At 43.1% G+C, this 20,636-nt stretch overlaps 1 protein-coding gene across 2 annotated transcripts in view; it reads left to right on the forward strand.

The window, feature by feature from the left end:
- Positions 1-15,940, forward strand: part of LOC124135961 (molybdenum cofactor sulfurase-like) — a 65,357-nt gene extending 49,417 nt beyond the window's left edge. Inside the window, exons 1-14 of one of the 2 annotated variants that reach the window (XM_046501680.2) lie at positions 472-1,334; positions 5,354-6,105; positions 6,688-6,811; positions 8,414-8,490; positions 9,341-9,537; positions 10,370-10,486; positions 10,650-11,033; positions 11,724-11,886; positions 12,053-12,146; positions 13,027-13,160; positions 13,829-13,975; positions 14,635-14,744; positions 14,952-15,056; positions 15,789-15,940. In XM_046501680.2, the coding sequence (XP_046357636.2) occupies positions 5,550-6,105; positions 6,688-6,811; positions 8,414-8,490; positions 9,341-9,537; positions 10,370-10,486; positions 10,650-11,033; positions 11,724-11,886; positions 12,053-12,146; positions 13,027-13,160; positions 13,829-13,975; positions 14,635-14,744; positions 14,952-15,056; positions 15,789-15,893 (2,313 nt within the window). In that variant the 5' untranslated portion in view covers positions 472-1,334; positions 5,354-5,549 and the 3' untranslated portion in view covers positions 15,894-15,940. Of the gene's footprint in view, positions 1-471; positions 1,335-5,353; positions 6,106-6,687; positions 6,812-8,413; positions 8,491-9,340; positions 9,538-10,369; positions 10,487-10,649; positions 11,034-11,723; positions 11,887-12,052; positions 12,147-13,026; positions 13,161-13,828; positions 13,976-14,634; positions 14,745-14,951; positions 15,057-15,788 lie in introns of those variants that run through there. The other variant, XM_046501679.2, reaches the window with a different exon arrangement.
- Positions 15,941-20,636: the final 4,696 nt, after the last annotated feature.

The following is a 20,636-nucleotide window of genomic DNA, read 5'->3' on the forward strand; positions in this document are numbered from 1 at the left end:
CAATACATAATATTTATTCAAGATCATGTGAAGCAATCAGATCTCATCATTCTGACATGGAGGTATGCTAAATATTCTTATTCCCTTGGCTATATACCACATTCACTGTACCCACCTGCATAAGACTGCTGCAGTGATGACAATTGCACCTTTAGCCAAAAACCAGATCTCTACTATAGTAGACTGTCACAACAAGCATGGGATACTACTGGTAAGCCAGGATAATATAAGTTGTAACAGAATCATGAGGGGTACATGGGGTTTTATGCGTCCTGCGTTAGGTTTTATACTGCGAAACCGACATGGTTTAATATGACATTGTAAAATAATTCAAATATATTCCAAATTGATAGAAAACAGCTGCTCAATTGAGCTGAGATTAGTTTGCCCTTTTTCACGTGACATCCATTGGCTCGGAAAAAGCGTGCAGCTTTTTGCTTTGAATCGGGGTATAAAGGATTTATTCTGTCTCTCAGAATGCATGTGCAGCCTGTGGTGCTCATGGCAGTGTATAAGGGATTCCCCCCATCATTCTGACATGTGACCTGACAATTAACCCTGTATGACTATGTATGAGGTCCTGCCACTGGTGTGTACCATTATGAAAAAAGGGATAGCAGGTGGTCCGCGACAAGTATTATGATATGGATATGTGCATGTCTTGGCTAAGAATTCTAGTATCAACTTGTCACACTGACCTCCTTATTGTCTTATGAGCAAGTAAATTTCATCATCATGAGCTGCACATGCACAACATGCGTACACCCTCTCTACCTGTTACACACCAAATATGTTTGCTCAACTTCTGTGTGCCGCCTGCTTGTCTCAAACACGTCTTGGGAGTCGGTTGAACTTATCCAGGATTACCAGTAAGGACCCTTGTACCCCAAATTCCCATGAGGCCTATTTAGGGAGAATTCTGTTGGATTTGAGGAGCATGAGGGCCCAGTCTTCTAAGACTGCAGTGTTCTGTGGAAAGATATGGACCTTGGACCTACCAGAAACCTGTGATCAGGGTTTTATCCGGGTTCCCCTGTACTATGTGTTTAGGTTTGTCACACCGTACCCTGGTCGTGGTTTCACCTAAGTTGTAAACGTCTAAGGTCGGGGTCACTTTGGCTTTCCTCTTACATGATGCTGATATCCAGTGATACGCTGAAATATTGATCAAGTGATGTTAACCCAACCATGAGCTCGCTTTGTTGTATTCTGTCTCAGATTGAGGCTGCTATATGATACACCTGACTACATCATCACACATCTAGCTTACTTGTGTTATCCTCAAATCTTTTAAGATTTAAGTTAACACAAATTGTCTTTGAAGTTGGAAAAAAGTGAGTCTGGAAATAGCAGGTGAGGTGAAATAGGGTTTAACATCCCATTCAAGATTATTTCACTTATATAGCTACCCGTGAAGATCCAGGGTAGAAAAGGTCTTCAGCAACCCACTAACGGGATCGGGTGGTCTGGCTTGCTGACTCGGTTGATGATTTTCATCGTATCCCAGTTGCGTGGATCGATGCTTATGATGTCAGTCACTGGTTTGTCTGGTCCAGACTCAATTATTTACTGACCGCCGTCACGTAGTTGGACTATTGCTGAGTGCGGTGTAAAACAACAAACAAACAAACAAACAAACTAACTAACACTTAAAAAGCTATGTTTATACTTGTACGCCTGGCTGCTTGTACTGTTCCTACTTATGCCGGTTTTATAGTGCTCACCCACTGAGATACCATGCCTCAGTTTAACATGGATACCCCACTCAGACACAGTATACTGATTGCAAACCGATCAGTCCCTGTCCTTTATGCTGAGTGCCAGGCAGGGTAACAACAAGTACCATCTTTTAATGTTTCTGGTATGACACGGTGGAGGTCAAAAAGAAAATATGAAAAGGTAAATGTTTGCTTGTGGGCCTCTACCTGTCCTCATACAAGGTAACACATTCAAAGTTTGTAAACGTGTTGTGGCGGGAAAGTATGATGTGTAAATGCAGTGTGATACTTCAACAGGGACGTTAGATGTAGCTTTAACTGAGCGACCACCTCCGTGGTCTTATGGATAGTGCATCTGAATACATGACATGTTGTCTCACTGCTATTCCCTCTGATAACATCAAAGGATACATCACATACTTTCTCTGATAGACTGCCTCCATGGTCTTGTCACAGAGTGTCTGCCTGGAGAGTGGAAGGTCGGGGGTTCTATCCCTGGCCATGACATACCAAAAGATGTTAAAATATGGTACTTGTTGTTGCCCTGCCTTGCGCTCGGCATTAAGGGTCTAAAACAAGGACTGGTTGGCTTAGAATCAGTATACTGTGTCTGAGTAGGGTAATCATGTTAAACTGCAGCATGCTATCTCAGTGGGCTCACACTATAAAGTTGGCATTAGTCTGGACGAGTACAAGCAGCCACACACACACACACACACCACACACCACATACCACGCCATACACCATGCCATACACCACACCACACCACACCACACCACACCACACCACACCACACCACACACATCGCTATATAAGTGCAATAATCTTGAACGCTGTGTTAGACCCCATTTCACCACCAGATTACCTGAGCACTGGCATAATATGCATTTGGTAAAGTTTGTTTTGGTAAAACTCCATATGCTTAAAAGATCATTAGAACCTGGAATTCATCCTTGACTGCAAGTTGGGCGTTGTCTCTTTGCTGATTTACCATTATTCTGCAATCATTGCAAACCTGATCTACATCAAAACAAAAATGTTGAAGAGGTTCTTCTCTGTTTTAATGGTAGGCTTCAGGTTCTGAGGTTTTTACTCTTTATATAACAGGTACCTTCGTTTACTTGTGTCTGAATATAGATTAATCACAGAACACGACTCACATGGGGGACCTAATGAGGTGTTTGTCTTGTCTCCTGGGAAGAGTACAGAATAACACAGGTGATGATGCATGTTCTAGGACCACTGCGGGTATTGAGTCAGAAGGGAGGGGCCATCAACAGACTCGCTCAATCACCTCCATGGTTCAGGTTGTTCGTAGGTGTGATAGGGGATTGGGTTCGCTCAGATAGTGTTTGGGTGTTGTAAAGAGAAGGGAATACTTGTCGCCAGTTCTCTGTGGGTATTGTGTTAGAAGGGGAGGGGCCATCGACACAGATAGACTCACTCACTCATGGACACTATGCCTGTAGCTAGACCTCTGATGGTATTGTTTAGAATGGGAGGGGCCATTGACAGACTCACTGACTCACTCATGGACACTGCGAGTAGCTAGACCTCTGATGGTATTGTGTTAGAAGGGGAGGGGCCAATGACAGACAGACAGACAGACAGACTCACTCACTTATGGACACTGTGAGTAACAAGTCCTCTGTGGGTATTGCGTTAGAAGGGGAGGGGCCATCGACAGACTCACTCAATCATGGACTCTGCAAGTAGCCAGACCTCTGATGGTATTGTGTTAGAAGGGGAGGGGCCAATGACAGACAGACAGACAGACTCACTCACTCATGGACACTACTTGTAGCCAGACCTCTGTGGGTATTGTGTTAGAATGGGAGGGGCCATCGACAGACAGACAGACTCACTCAATCATGGACACTGCAAGTGGCCAGACACTTTATGGTATTGTGTTAGAATGGGAGGGGCCATCGACAGACAGACAGACTCACTCAATCATGGACACTGCAAGTGGCCAGACACTTTATGGTATTGCGTTAGAAGGGGAGGGGCCATCGACAGACTCACTCAATCATGGACTCTGCAAGTAGCCAGACCTCTGATGGTATTGTGTTAGAAGGGGAGGGGCCAATGACAGACAGACAGACAGACTCACTCACTCATGGACACTGCGAGTAGCCAGTCCTCTGTGGGTATTGTGTTAGAAGGGGAGGGGCCATCGACAGACTCACTCAATCATGGACACTGCAAGTAGCCAGACACTTTATGGTATTGTGTTAGAAGGGGAGGGAGACGTCGACAGACAGACTCACTCACTCATTGATGCTACCTGTAGTTTCAAGACTTTAAAAGAATTGGACTCTTAATGCTCACAACAACCATCTGAAGTGTCAACCTTTGGGTATTTTAAGTTATTACCAGAGTAGCAATAGTGCCATGCATGAATATAACTTTCATTTTATTCCAATCTTAGAAAACCAAATCTTAATCTTACATACATACCAAGGAGCTGCTTCTCCGTTGAAGTGTATAAATACTTTGATTTATGTACCAAATGTAGATTTCTTCATCAAGTTGCATGATGTCATTCATTTTCATAGCTTCTTTGTACAACATAAAAGAAATCCAGATGTCGGTTTTAAAATTAGAATCAAACTAAGCAGCAAGAAAATACGACTATGCAGTGAAATGAACCAACATGAATTGATTTCCATTCTCAGTAGTTTCTCTTCCATTCTTCCATTCAGTCTGCTTCCAAGCCATAAAAACAAATCCTCTTGTTTCAAATGTCAAACCAATTTAGGTCGAAACATACAATGTCAGATTGAAAGCACAGTCAGAATGATCCTTTCTCAGACAAAATAATCTTTGTTCTGGTTGCAAAGTGGTTTGATTATCTGGCCATTTTCTTATTAATGCTGGGCTTGTCCAAGATGGGTTATTATAAAGTTGGTACTGAAGCAATCTTCCTGTGACAACCTTTCTAATTGTCTAATCAGACGGCACATTGGTGAATTAGTGGTACCTGGCTTTCTGGTCCTTGATCCTTCAATCCCAAATAATAGCTTTGTCTCAAGATTTTTGTTCCTAATTGTGTTTGTACATGTTTAGGATAATTTTCTGATTAAAAAATCCATATCGGAGGGATGCTATTAATTAGAGCTAAACCGAGACAGGATTCCTTGGATGGTTGTTCATTGTCATACTTCTGTATATTTTAGCAGGATTACGAATAATTACTGTGAGGGATATGTTGGCTCAGGTTTTCTATTTAAGTGTGTTTTCCAGTATAATGTGAAGTTCATGTACACTAAATCTGCTCTTGTCTTTTCTGAGGGAGTCTTTCAGGAATGTGAGCAGTCAAAGGGGAATAACTCTGTTTTGTTCCTGAGCCAAGACTTGAGTTCGCCCCTAGTGGTGAAGTGATAGTTGTTGTTTCAATGTGTGGCATCTTCATGGTTGTTTCCTGGGCAGGTCTAAAGATGAAATTGAAGTAATTCATCACAAAGCGTGCTCTTTCTCTCTCTCTCTCTCTCTCTCTCTCTCTCTCTCTCTCTCTCTCTCTCTCTCTCTCTCTCTCTCTCTCTCTCTCTCTCTCTCTCTCAGTGTCATTGATGTTTCATGTAAAATATTAAATATGCATGTTTCCAGTTGCTCCATGTTATTTGTCATTCAGGGTGTTGCAGTTTTTCAATGCCTCAACAGAAGAGTACAGTGTTATATTCACATCCGGCTGCACCGAGGCACTGAAGCTTATCGGCGAGACATTTACTTTCCGTGATGCAACTACTTCTGCTGAAGACACGTCTCAGGCCAGCGATGTTGGTGCCAGCTTTGTGTACCTCCTGGACAATCACACATCAGTGCAGGGGATGCGGGAGCTGGTCTCCGACAAGGTGTCTGGGATATTCTGCCTAGACGAGGGGGAGCTGGATCAAGAAATCCCACATCACCTTAATCAGATCCACATGAGCCAATCTACTGATCAAAACAAACCAGAATCAAACCATGACAACCAAAAGCCATTTGTTGCCAAACCTAATCAAAGCCAAACCAAAGATCAAACCGAGAAATCATCAGTTGACCATACTGCAATCCTGCCAACTGCTGATATTTCTAGTCCGGGAGAAAAGCATCATGTGTCCTCTGAATGCCATCAAAGGGGAACAAAAGATCAATCAGAAAGACAGTGTAATTTGTTTGCATATCCAGCACAGTCTAACTTCTCTGGAAAAAAATATCCCTTGAGCTGGATAGACAGGGTCCAGCGAGGGGACATGGGCTTCCAGAGCAAGTTGCCAGGGAAGTGGTATGTGGTTCTAGATGCTGCCAGCTATGTGAGCACTTGCAAGCTGGACTTGAAACAATACAAGCCTGATTTTGTCACTTTGTCTTTCTACAAGATCTTTGGTTTTCCAACTGGTCTAGGTATGTATCTGAATAAATAAATATGGATTAGTGAATCAGCTGCGCCCCTTGTGGTTTATTCTCCCTGCAATGTTTTATTGAACAATAAACAACTTCAACTTGTTTATTTCTAAAATAAAACAGGAACACATACAGAAAATTAAGCAAGCATAGAAAAGTTTAGTTCCACATCACACATCACTATTATGACATCACACTGCTCATTGCGATGTGAATAATGACGTCACAGTCAGCAACAGAAAAGCCCCAAGCTGTGTGTGGTCCTGAAAAGTTGAAATGCTGACACTCTTCGTCAATTTTTATTGTGTTTTCTGCCCAAAGTATATTGCCATACATACTTTGAATGTCGCAGTAAGTGCAACTTTGCTTTTTGTGAACTGTTCACTGTCTTCTGACAATAACTGAGAAAAAGTAACTTTCTATATGCTACCGCTTCGATGAGGTCATCAAATGGGCTGTTTCAATCAGAGATGGTTATTGTGATTTAAAACTTTTGATTGACAGATCAGAATCAAGTTATCTACACATTCATGGTAGAATAAATGTTATCTTTGTTATCTCATGAGAAATACCTGTTCACAGGTGCCCTCCTGGTCCGGGCTGATGCTGCTCCCCTGCTCCACAAGCGGTACTTTGGAGGGGGCACCGTTGCTGTCAGTGATGCAAGGGAGAGGTTCCATGTGCTGAAGCCCACACTTGCAGACAGGTAACACGACTGCCTGGGTCGGCACGGCCAACATGGATATCAAACAATGTTAACCTCACAACCTGCCATGCCTTACTCTACACCCTTTCACCCTCACCCCTCACCCCTCACCCCACAACTGTCCACCCTTCACCCCACAACTTTCCATCCCTGACCCCACAACTTTCCACCCCTGAGCCCACAACCTTCCAACCGTGACTCCACAACCTTCCACTCCTGATGTCACAATCTTTCACCCATTTCCGACTGTCCAACACGTACCTTACAACCCTGATCCCACATCCTTCCACTCATGACCTCACAACCTTTCACCCCTGACCCCACAACCTTCCAACCCTTAACCCCACAACCTTCCAACCCTGACCCCACAACCTTCCACACCTGACCCGACAACCTTCCACCCCTGACCTCACAACCTTCCACCCCTGACCCCACAACCTTCCACACCTGACCCCACAACCTTCCACCCCTGACCTCACAACCTTCCACGCCTGACCCCACAACCTTCCACCCCTGACCTCACAACCTTCCACCCCTGACCTCACAACCTTTCATCCCTGACCCCATATCCTTCCACTCCTGACCCCACAAACTTTCACTCCTGACCCAACAACCTTCCAACCCTGACCCAACTACCTTCCAACCCTGACCCCACAACCTTCCAACCCTGACCCCACAACCTTTCACTCCTGACCCCACAACCTTCCACCCCTGACCTCACAACCTTCCACCCCTGACCCCACAACCTTCCACACCTGACCCCACAACCTTCCACCCCTAACCTCACAACCTTCCACCCCTGACCCCACAACCTTCCTCCCCTGACCCCACAACCTTCCACCCCTGACCTCACAACCTTCCACCCCTGACCTCACAACCTTTCATCCCTTACCCCATATCCTTCCACTCCTGACCCAACAACCTTCCAACCCTGACCCAACTACCTTCCAACCCTGACCCCACAACCTTCCAACCCTGACCCCACAACCTTTCACTCCTGACCCCACAACCTTCCACACCTGACCTCACAACCTTCCACCCCTGACCCCACAACCTTCCACACCTGACCTCACAACCTTCCACGCCTGACCCCACAACCTTCCACGCCTGACCCCACAACCTTCCACACCTGACCTCACAACCTTAAACTCAAGACCCCACAACCTTCATCTGTGAAGAACACTTGGCACTAGCTCCCTTCGTTGAGAGTGGTTGTGCACATCATGAAGATTTTATGAATGCTTCCTGTGATTATTCTACTCTGCTCAACAGTTTGATGCCAGTTTCCAGTTTAGTTTAAACATATTTTATTCAGATTGAAATGAATTGGGAACAAGTTATCCAACTAAAGACTGCCTCTCCAGTTTCCAGTGTAGGTGAAGACATTGTATGTGTGTCTTGAGGCAGTGGGAGGCAATATTTCCTGGTAGTTAGAGCAACCATAAACTGTAAGATGCATTGTAACGTTTGAACTAGCAGACAGACAAAGTTGTCTTTGAGGGATTTGAATCGAACTTGTTGGCACTGCTAATATCCAGAGCCAAGTCCCCCTTTTAGGGAATTGACTAGGATGACATGACACATTGACTTATATTTCATTAGTTTTGAAGATGGCACCTTACCATTCCTGGACTTGATTGCACTGAGGCATGGACTGGATGCTGTACACAGGATAGGGGGTATGTTGCTGTTTCAGTCTTCCAGCATTAAAAGGAAATTATAATGTATTAAGTGATGAAATTTTGTATTAATCTGAAAATTCGAAATTGATATTTCACTCATGTAAAATTACTCTTATTTCCAGAACTACTGCTATGGCTAAAGTTTTCTGAGTAAGATAATGAACATCAGTTAGAAAATACATAATAAAATCTTATCCAATAACAGGTTTATCTGGTCTTTGTGATCTGACATAGTTGACGTTTCTATGCATCCTCTTTGTCAGGTCACTCAAAACATTGTTTGTCAAGCATCTAAGAAAAGCCTCTATTTATTATATTATTTCTGAAAATTTCTATTTCATTATTGGGATTCTGGGTAAGAAATGTTCATCAGCAACCTATGCTGGTCGAAGTAAGTGACTAGATTTATCAGGTAGTAAGAATCGGTGACTTGGTCGATTGCGCATCATCGTACCCCGATGATGTAGATCGTTACAGTATTAATCAATCACTGGATTGTCTTGTCCAGAGTTGATTATGTACAGGCTGCCATCATATAGCTGCTATATAATCAATCACTTGATTGTCTTGTCCAGAGTTGATTATGTACAGGCTGCCATCATATAGCTGCTATATAGCAGAGTGTTGCGTTAAAAACAAACAAACATTTCTTTTCAGAATCAAACATAGGAACGTCCTCATTGTTCAGTGTTCGTCAATCATGCCAAAAAACACTTGTTAGTCAGACTGCAGATGCCATGATAGAGTTTGATTATTGTTGACTGGTTTAACTATTTATTCATTCAATCTATAACATTATTGTCGATATATTGACAGATATGATATGTTGTTGTGGTTCTGTTGGCAGGTGACATGGAGAAAGTGTCCAGGCACTCCTTCACAGTGGCCAAGTTCTTCCATGACCATCTCCTTCAGCTCTGCCACGGGAATGGCTCCCCTGTTGCCCGCGTCTACTGCCAGGGGTTCGAAGACATACACACCCAGGGAGCCATTGTCAACTTTAACATCCTTCGGGACAATGGAGAGTTTGTTGGATTTGCTGAGGTTTGTTTATGAAATCAGCTAATATATGAGATGTTACTGGAAGGTGGTGCAGATCTTGATGAAACAAACAAACTGTACATGTTTAGTGAGGACTGGCCTTCTCATCTCAGATTGTCATGTTACATGTGTCAATAGCTGGGTATGCAGGATTTTTCAAGATGAATGGGTTTGTATTCTACTGAAATTTGAGAGGTGTATGTGAATGTTCAGCTCGTAAAATCCCCTATACCCCACTATTAACCCCACGTGTTACATAATTATCATGAGAACAGAAGTTACAATGAAACATTTTTCCTCAAACATTTGAGTGACAATAAGAATCTCAATATTTTAACTGCAAACAGGTTCAGTTTTGATATGGCAAGCAAGTGACGTCACATTAAGCATAAATAGTATCATGTTCACCCAGCAGGGTACCCGGTAGGTGGAGAAGGTAATGTGACTTTTAACCTTCTAGTGCCTCACATGCAGCTTGGGTTGTATACTCTCCAGAGAGCTGAGAATGAAAACTGAAGTGCACTTTGGCCCATCGCCTGGGGTTATAATAAGGTAGCACTTCGAGCATTGCGTATCGCGTTATGTGCTTTACAAGTTACCACTCCAATCAGATAGCTAAATTTTTGGAATGTTGGTTTGAGATAAAATATTTTTTTTATTTGTTCTCTGAAAAGAAAAGTCAAACAATTTCTGTGGGGACAAAAGCTCTTTTATTCCAGATGATCAGAAACCCTGAGGACAGTTTTGTTTGTACAACCTGAGGTAAATTTTGTTCAGAATATCAAGTGGTTGGTCAGTTCTGGTACTCTTCAAGCACCTGTTCATTTATCTGCAGGTAGACAAGATGGCCCAGCTGCAGGACGTCCATCTGAGGACCGGCTGCTTCTGTAACATCGGGGCTTGTCAGAAATACCTCCACCTCACCTCCAAACAGATCAGGGAAAACTTCCAGGTGACAGCGTGTTGGCTTGTAATAAAACAATATTGATCTATCTCTGTTATGCTCACATTATATCTCTCTCACTCACTCACTCACTCACTCACTCACTCACTCACTCACTCACTCACTCACTCACTACTCACTCACTCACTCACTCACTCACTCACTGTTTCAGGCCGGCCATGTTTGTGGAGATGACCAAGACATGATTGATGGTCACCCAACAGGGTCAGTCCGCATATCCTTCGGCTACATGTCCACGTATGGAGATGCGGTGCAGTGTCTGCGCTTTATCACAGAATACTTCCTGGAGGGTGCAGCAATCCCAGAGTTCCCTGTTCCAAAATCCACTATTGTTTCCAATGCCAACCCAGTGCTGCCATCGGTTACTAAAAGTAGTCAAACATTACATGATCCTGTAATATCTCCCAAAAGACAGTTGCCAAGAGAGGAAAAGGACTTGAGGAAGGAGGAAGAGGTTCTGGAGAAGTGTTCTGATGCTTCAAGGTTTCTCACCAAGATCTGTCTGTACCCTGTCAAGTCTTGTGCTGCCTTCCAGGTGGGTCTATCTCCTAACTCCTGGTCAGTAGTGTCCAAATCTCCTTGCTCCTTGGTCTATCATGTCAAAATGTACTAGCTTCCAGCACTATCATGTCAATATCTCCTAGCTTCCAGTACTATAATGTCCATATCTCCCAGCACTATAATGTCAATGTCTCCCAGCACTATAATGTCCATACCTCTTAGCTCCCAGCACTATCATGTCCATATCTCCCAGCACTATAATGTCCATATCTCCTAGCTCCCAGCACTATAGTCCATACCTCCTAGCTTCCAGCACTATCATGTCAATATCTCCTAGCTTCCAGTACTATAATGTCCATATCTCCCAGCACTATAATGTCAATGTCTCCCAGCACTATAACGTCCATACCTCATAACTCCTGGCACTATAATGTTCATATCTCCTAGCTCCCAGTACTATAATGTCCATCCCTCATAGCTCCCAGCACTATAAAGTCCTTAGCTCCTTGCTCCCAGTACTATAATGTCCATACCTCATAGCTCCCAGCACTATAATGTCCTTAGCTCCTTGCTCTTTAGTCCATCATGTCCTCTTCCCCTAGTTCCGGGGACTATTATGTCCATATCTGGATACAGATTAAATTAATAATAAATATACTTTGCAAAAAGTAAAGAGTCTGATTAAAACAGGTAAATTAATTTTAATTGATGCTCCTTGGGCCAGGTTTCAGAATGGGAAGTCGGTCCACGAGGTCTGCTGTTTGATAGAGAGTGGATGATCGTCAGTGAAAGTGGGGTAACTCTTGGACAGAAAAGAGAACCAAAGTTGTGTCTCCTCCAACCATCCATAGATCTCCTGTCTTACACATTGACCCTGAGCTTCCCAGGTACGAACAGCATCTGCCTTGTAGCAATGTATTTACAGCCTTTGGGTTGTAATGGAGGATGAATGAGAGTTATGAGCATGACATAATATTTTGACTTGACATTGGAGGAATAATTATTATTATTATTATTATTATTATTATTATTATTATTATTTTGTGCTCACAGAGACACAATCCATCACCATGTCTCTGACAGCTGTAGACTCTAACAGTGTGGACTATGAAGGTCGACTGTGTACCAACAAGGTCTGTGGAGACAGGTAAGCTTCCTTCATGTTCAGGAGCATTGGGGTAGCCTAGTGGTAAAAGCATTCGCTCCTCACACCAAGGACAAAATGGTTCAATGTGTGAAGACCATTTCTGGTGTCCCCCACCATGATATTGCTAAAATATCACTGAAAGCCAATAAAGACGTTATTTACTCCTTTCTTGTTGACACTATGCAACTGACACATCACCTCAGAGCCCTAGATAGTGCAACTCCTGCAGGAATATTGTTGTTGTCCTGCAGGGAGTCCATTTCTCCCACCTGTCAGAGCCCTAGATAGTACAACTCCTTCAGGAATATAGTTGTTGTCCTGCAGGGAGTCCGTTTCTTCTACCTGTCAGAGCCCTAGATAGTGCAACTCCTTCAGGAATATGGTTGTTGTCCTGCAGGGAGTCCATTTCTCCCACCTGTCAGAGCCCTAGATAGTACAACTCCTTCAGGAATATAGTTGTTGTCCTGCAGGGAGTCCGTTTCTTCTACCTGTCAGAGCCCTAGATAGTGCAACTCCTGCAGGAATATAGTTGTTGTCCTGCAGGGAGCCCATTTCTCCCACCTGTCAGAGCCCTAGATAGTGCAACTCCTTCAGGAATATAGTTGTTGTCCTGCAGGGAGTCCATTTCTCCCACCTGTCAGAGCCCTAGATAGTACAACTCCTGCAGGAATATAGTTGTTGTCCTGCAGGGAGTCCATTTCTCCCACCTGTCAGAGCCCTAGATAGTGCAACTCCTACAGAAATGTAGTTGTTGTCCTGCAGGGAGTCTATTCCTCCCACCTGTCAGAGCCCTAGATAGTACAACTCCTGCAGGAATATAGTTGTTGTCCCACAGGAGTATAGATAGCTGTTTTACAGGAACATAGTTGTTGTCCTGCAGGGTGAATACAGTAGACTGTGGTGACAAGGTGGCTGACTGGCTGAGTGAGGCTCTAGGGAGACCCGGAACTCGACTCCTGCGCCTGAAACAAGAGGATGCACGGACTGGGAGGCTGAAGGATGCAGCGACACAGGGTGAGTTCATACACAGAGGAGGCTGAAGGATGCAGCGACACAGGGTGAGTTCATACACAGAGGAGGCTGAAGGATGCAGCGACACAGGGTGAGTTCATACATAGAGGAGGCTAAAGGATGCAGCGACACAGGGTGAGTTCATACAAGGAGGAGGCTGAAGGATGCAGCGAAACAGGGTGAGTTCATACACAGAGGAGGCTGAAGGATGCAGCGACATGGTGAGTTTATACATACAGGAGGCTGAAGGGTGCAGTGACACAGGGTGAGTTCATACACAGAGGAGGCTAAAGGATGCAGCGACACAGGTTGAGTTCATTCACAGATGAGGCTGAAGGATGCAGCGACACAGGGTGAGTTCATACACAGAGGAGGCTGAAGGATGCAGCGACACAGGGTGAGTTCATACACAGAGGAGGCTGAAGGATGCAGCGACACAGGGTGAGTTCATACATAGAGGAGGCTGAAGGATGCAGTGACATGGGTGAGTTTATACACAGAGGAGGCTGAAGGATGCAGCGACACAGGGTGAGTTCATACATAGAGCAGGCTGGAGCATGCAGTGACAGGGTGAGTTATATCCAAGATATTTCATGACAGGACTTAGACATGTAATAGCTGCTTCACTCTCAACCACTACTTTATCTATGGTCACTCATTCACTGTTCCAGCTACCTCGGACACGGCAAGACTGTCGCTGGCAAATGAATCTCAGTTCCTGCTCGTCACCAGGGAGAGTGTGAAGTCACTCCAGAAGAAGATGGCTGACCAGGATGACCCTGGTCAGGAGAATATTGGACAATGTCAAGGTCATTCTGGTAAGAGCAGCGACATATCGATTTCAAGGTCAACTGAGGCCAGCACCAGGCACATGCTTGTAGTCATGCAGGCCTCCTGTTCAATATCATACGTTGAAGAGAGCTTTCTAAGATTTAATTGTCCACATGTCATGGTCTTTGGTTTCACAGCCTCATACCCATGTTCATGGGTTCCACATATATACGTGTATACATCACTTCAGGCTTTCCTTGGAGCTGACACATTGTGATATATATATAATACTGTTCAATTTAACTATCATCAACCCCAACACACTCACTCGATATGTTCCCACTGAAAAACTTATGTCCTAAAGTGCTCGGGTTCTCATTTGCTTCAATATAGCATATTTTCTGCTATTGCTTCTCTTAGTGGTCATCAATTTTGCTGATGTGTTTTTGTTATCAAAGAGTGAGTTGATTTTACATGTTTTTTTGGCAATATTCCAGCAATATCACAGTGGAGGGGAGGGGACAGCAGAAATAGGCTTCACACGTTGTACCCATGTGGGGAATCCAACTCGGAAATCGAATCCGAAAATCGAATCAGGAAATCCAACGCTTTGACCACTAGGCTACCCCACCACCCTTGCAATCAAAGAACCTCCAACTAGATGATAACACAGGACATACCTATCAAGTATATCTTTCCATTGCAGATACAGACAACTTGTTACTTCGTTTCCGTGGCAACCTGGTTGTTGGTGGTGGTTCAGGGTTTGAAGAGGAGGACTGGACACAAGTGAAGATTGGGAAAAATGTGTTGATTGTGAGTATAGCTTCAGAAGAAGTAACACTGTAGTAACGTGTGCTTTCTGATGGACGTCTTTAAACGGCAATTAGTTTCAGGGTCGGTGTAGTCAGTGTCAGAGGATTTTCCCTGTTTCAGAGTCAGGGTCAGATTGTGTCCTTGTTTCAGTCATTGTCAGATTGTGTCCTTGTTTCAGTCAACATCAGATGGTGTTTCATGTTTCAGAGTCAGGGTCGGTGCAGTCGGTGCCAAATGGTGTGCATGGACCAACAGACAGGGGAGAGAAGCCGGGAACCACTCCACACTCTCTCCATGTGGAGGGGCAAAAAAGTGAGTTCAATCAGGTGTCTGTCAACAGTTTAGTTACCTCTTACCACAAGCGTGGGAGCATTGGGGACGTATTCTGGCACAGGTTGTTTGGCTTCGTGTTTAACCCCCCACTCAGCAGTATTCCAGCTAACTGACTAGGGCCTGTTAATCATCAAGTCTGGACCAGACAATCCAGTGATTGATATTATGAGCAATGATCCATGCCAATGGGGTCTGATAACACTCGATTAGTTAGTGCTCTGACCACTCAATATTTTATGTCGCCTCGTAAGGCCAGCAGACGTCTAACCTGAAATCCCAAAAGGTTAATTTGTATTCTGACTCAGAACCAGTGAATTTAATTTTCCAATCTCAAAATTCAAATTATACATGTATCATTATACATACATCATAGTGAGTGAGTGAGTATGGTTTTATGCCGCTTTTAACAATATTCTAGCAATATCATGGCAGGGGACACCAGAAATGGGCTTCACACATTGTACCAATGTTGGGAATCGAACCCGGGTCTTCAGCATGGCGAGCGAACGTTTTAACCACTAGGCTACCAGACCAACCCCATACATCCTAGATTCTTGTGTTGAAAATATTGTCTTTATGTACATTGCATGATCCAGGGTAGGTTTAGTGAGAACCAAAAGCTTGATGTCATTACAGGAGCCATTCATGACAGATTGTAACTTCCAGAACTAGATCTTCTCCTTATTTCATCAGTGTCTACGTTTTTTCCAGGTTCCATTTGGCGTCTACATGCGTCAGTTGTCTCCCATTACCGATTCCTGCAGTGTAATGACTCTTCATGTTGGAGACCAAGTTGTGCCTCAGACTGACAGCTAGGACACCCAGGACGTCCAGAGTGGGCCTGTGTGTGTAGTGTGTGTGTGTGGGGGGGGGGGGGGGGGGGGGATAGGGGAGGTGGAGAGGTGAACCAATATGGCCCTAGCTGGGTCAGTGTGTGAGACAAAGTGGCCCTAGCTGGGTCAGGGTGTGAGACAAAGTGGCCCTAGCTGGGTCAGGGCGTGAGACAAAGTGGCCCTAGCTGGGTCAGGGCGTGAGACAAAGTGGCCCTAGCTGGGTCAGGGCGTGAGACAAAGTGGCCCTAGCTGCCTAGCTGGGTCAGGGTGTGAGACAAAGTGGCCCTAGCTGGGTCAGGGCGTGAGACAAAGTGACCCTAGCTGGGTCAGGGTGTGAGACAAAGTGGCCCTAGCTGGGTCAGGGTGTGAGACAAAGTGACCCTAGCTGGGTCAGGGTGTGAGACAAAGTGGCCCTAGCTGGGTCAGGGTGTGAGACAAAGTGGCCCTAGCTGGGTCAGGGCGTGAGACAAAGTGACCCTAGCTGGGTCAGGGTGTGAGACAAAGTGGCCCTAGCTGGGTCAGGGTGTGAGACAAAGTGACCCTAGCTGGGTCAGGGTGTGAGACAAAGTGGCCCTAGCTGGGTCAGGGTGTGAAACAAAGTGACCCTAGCTGGGTCAGGGTGTGAGACAAAGTGGCCCTAGCTGGGTCAGGGTGTGAGACAAAGTGACCCTAGCTGGGTCAGGGTGTGAGACAAAGTGGCCCTAGCTGGGCCAGGGTGTATATTGGCAGGGTGGAATGGAGTGTTGTTACAGTTACCAGTGCTACATCATGGGTGCTGTTGATTTTCCATGGTGATTAATCAGTTAATTGATGAGATTTGTGTTGTACTGTTGTTCTTATTAACACAGACATAGGGGTGGTGGGGTAGTCTGGTGGTTTTAATATGTTGAATATGACATTCAATTTGTTACAGAAACATTCCACCCATCTGCCATGATTTGGTCTCTGAGAGTCTTACATTGTCTTGTTTGAGCTTTAAATCTGTGCCTTCATTTCTTTGGACATATGCAACAGAAAACTCTCGAACACTTCACAAATCCATGAAGAATTTGTACACCCAATATAAAGGGCAGCATATCCAGTTTTTGTTGAAGGAGGGGTGTCCATACTCCACTGGTCTACATATACTGGACCACGTGTAGATACACATATGGACGCCTGCTGGATCTATCTGCCCGTGTAGTATGACCCCGGAGCCAAGGTGATGCCTGTCACTATGCAAATGTTGTAAAATTGTTTCTTTGTTAGAATGTTATGATTTACAAGATTTTATGATGTTGATGTTTGAATGTCGTTGATGATGTTATGAAATCATCCGAGTCTATTGATTCTACCTCCAGAATCAGATTCAAGTAATTACTCTGAAACCATGTAATGGTGATATGATTTCCCTCTAATTTTGCATAATGACCTATAGTTGCATCTGTTTTACTTGTTAAAACACATGTTCAGAATGGCCAGTGAATTCCTGACTCAGAATCAACTGCAACAACTATACCATGACGTCATAATGGTTTCATTGTGGATACACATCACTATTCCGACAAAGCAGACAATTTGATGGTACTTTGTTTATAGATTTATGAGACAATATGCCACCATGCAGGGGCTAAGTAATCCCCCAATGACCAGAACTGACATGGAGTCTGAGAAAACGTCACAGTACAATCATGTCCGACTGCTGACAATGTGATAAGAATGCAGCATGGCGAGATTGATAATGTAACAATAAGGCCAAACAAATGTTGTTTTGTTTACAAGATAGACCAATATGCAGTGTATTAAGGATTTGTTTGTTTGTTGTTTACCACCACACTGCATTTTCCAGCTATGTGACGGTGGTCTGTAAATAGTCGAGTCTGGACCAGACAATCCAGCATATAAAGGACTGACTTCAACTGAAACGAGAGATAACAACTTCAAAGTGCCATACTGTGTCTTTCAAGATTATTTTACATTTTTGCTGATTATTTATAGAGTGTGAGAGAGAGCACTAACCTATTTATTGTTTCTGTTGTCTGGTGCTTTTTTATCAGTTTGCGTATAGCACTACGTTTACCAATCTTACTGTCATGGGATGGGTAGATTGTGGTAGGCGTGTTTCTTGTGTCGATATCCAATCCCGCCCACACTGATCATACCCTGTCCCAAACTGAGATGGATTCCTTCCATACATTCTGTTTGTCTTAAATTTAACTTCAAGAATTGTTTTAAGTCTGCAATATTTTTTAATTCTTTGGTCATAAGATAAATAACAGAGACCTCATTTCGGGAACTAATTTTTATATATTAAATGCATCCATGTGGCTAAAAGGGTGCCTACTACTGTTGAAGAAAGATATGTTATGAATTTCTCAATTTCTATCTTTTCTGTTTCTCTGTCATTAACAATATTTTATAATGTTGATGTTTTCAGTAAAATGTTAATTATAATAACCGACTGATATCTCTCACTGATCAAATGTTACATTTGGGTTAACACTTCCTTAGTAAAGTACAGATTTTAGGATGGTTGAGTCCCATCCGGGATTCGAACTTACATTGTTGATATCTGTCACTGCTGTCCAAGCAGACACTCAAACATATTCATTAATTCTGTGCCAAGGGCTTTATAAATCCAGAAATGTTCTACTGTTATTGTCTGATTCCACAATATATTCTTTATCCCCTAAATCTGTATTCTGTCATTATGAAGATAGATGACTGGATGTTTAGGTACACATCCCATAGTATGTATGCTACTCAAAAGAAGTGAAGGACTTCTTTCATACTACTGTAGTTAATCTGTCTTTTAAGTAGTGTTTGTATTGTGCAACCCACTTTGAGTTGGAGTTGCCTCCCTTTAGATATCCCTGAAACCTATGATCAAGGGTTGGAATCCTGGTTCACCCTGATTATGTTCCATCTTGTCAAAAAAGGACCCAGGTGCCGTTGTACTAAACAACCTCAGCACTGCGACTGTCATAAGTCTGTGTTAAGGTATGGGAGTTATGATCACCTTAGTGCTAAGAGCACTTTGTATGACACCCTGATGAACTACAGTTAATACTTTCACACCATTTATTTGAATATCCTACAAAATAAACATCTAACAGTAGACTGGAATTAGTTAGAGTCCAGTCTCTTGAAGAATATGAATATGAAGTATATATACCCCGGTATATGCAGTGGAATCTGTCCAAATTGGACTGTCAAATTCGGATTTCGTTGAACACCGGCCTCTTTACCCGGTCCCCTCAGTTCCTTAATAAATCATCGTTACTCAAACTGACCTACAACTCTCTAATTTAGACTTTTTAACGTCAGATTTAGGACTTAACTTACAGTCCCCCAAAACAATTTACTATTGATAGCTGTCTAAATTGTCAGCTAAAACAACAACGCTAATCCTGCATGTAATCCTATTGACCTTAATACTTTATCTGTCTAGTTACCGTATTCGACGTAATAAGCGCCCGAGACAAGTACACAAGACTTATTTATTCGTGTATAATATGCACTCGTGTGTTATATGCACCCTTAATTACGGGCAATTAAATTCTGGAAAAATATATCTTTCGTGTATAATACGCACAGACTTTTCTTTTGTATCATTTCAGGCTGTCAACATAAACCACGAAATTTACGATCTTTCAACTCTTTCACCAAAATTATATTCTAATAAGAGCCCCCTAATTCTAATTTTGAGAGCGCCCTGGGCGCTTATTACTTCGAATACGGTAATTAGAATTTACTCAACTGTTAATGAGGAACTGAGGTTAATTAGATCATATCAGTATGAGTGTGTCAATAAATAATGGCAATGGCTGATCGACCGGCAAAGAAAAGGCATATCAAACTTACACTTGCTATAAACTTTTTAGAACAAAATTCAAGTAAAAAAAATGAGGCTTTTTTTTCCTTTTTTTTAAAATTGGCCTGCCTCACTTTTGAAATGAGTTTGAAATCCGTAAACCAAGAAATAAAAAAAGTGTCGCCTTAAGCCTCACCACAGGTCTGTGTGTCTTCAAGTCCTGAGGTCAAACTGGTTTTTTTTGGTTTACGGATTTTGATAGTGAAGTATTTGGTCAGTAGGTCAAAATAAGTATAATTCTTTGTACAGGAGTTTTTTAATAATATTTAAGTTCGGAAGGTGATAATTTTGTTACAGAAGTTTGGCCATGTTTTGGTCAAATATAATAAACAAAAAAACTGACCGTGGTATTTCAATGTCAAAACAATCTTTGCTGTCATTCTGAGGTTTTCTTTTACTGAATTTTTACATTTTTAAGGTTAGCATATACATAAACCAAGTAAAAAATGTAAGTTGGTTGGTTTGTTGACACTCAGCAATATTCCAGCTATATGACGCCAGTCTGTAAATAATCCAAGTCTTGACCAGACAATCCAGTGATTAACATCATGAGCATCGATCCACGCAATTGGGATCGATGACATGCATCAACCAAGTCAGCGAGTCTGACCACCTGATCCCGTTAGCAGGCATGGGTTGCTGAAGACCTATTTTATCCCGGATCTTCACGGGTCAAAAAAAATAATTTAAGTCCTTACATTAGTATAGAACTGCTTTGTTGATGCCCTTCTTTATATCAGTTTACTTTCTGTTAAACTGTTTTGTAACAAAAATAATAACAGTGTTCATTTGTAACATAACCGAGATGCATGCTGAAGTGAATGTTATGTGTTTTGATATTACAATCTATGCGGTTGCACTGTTGATGAAGAG

Source organism: Haliotis rufescens, unplaced genomic scaffold, assembly GCF_023055435.1.
Source record: "Haliotis rufescens isolate VD_foot unplaced genomic scaffold, xgHalRufe1.0.p SCAF_4, whole genome shotgun sequence".
NCBI lineage: Eukaryota > Metazoa > Mollusca > Gastropoda > Lepetellida > Haliotidae > Haliotis > Haliotis rufescens.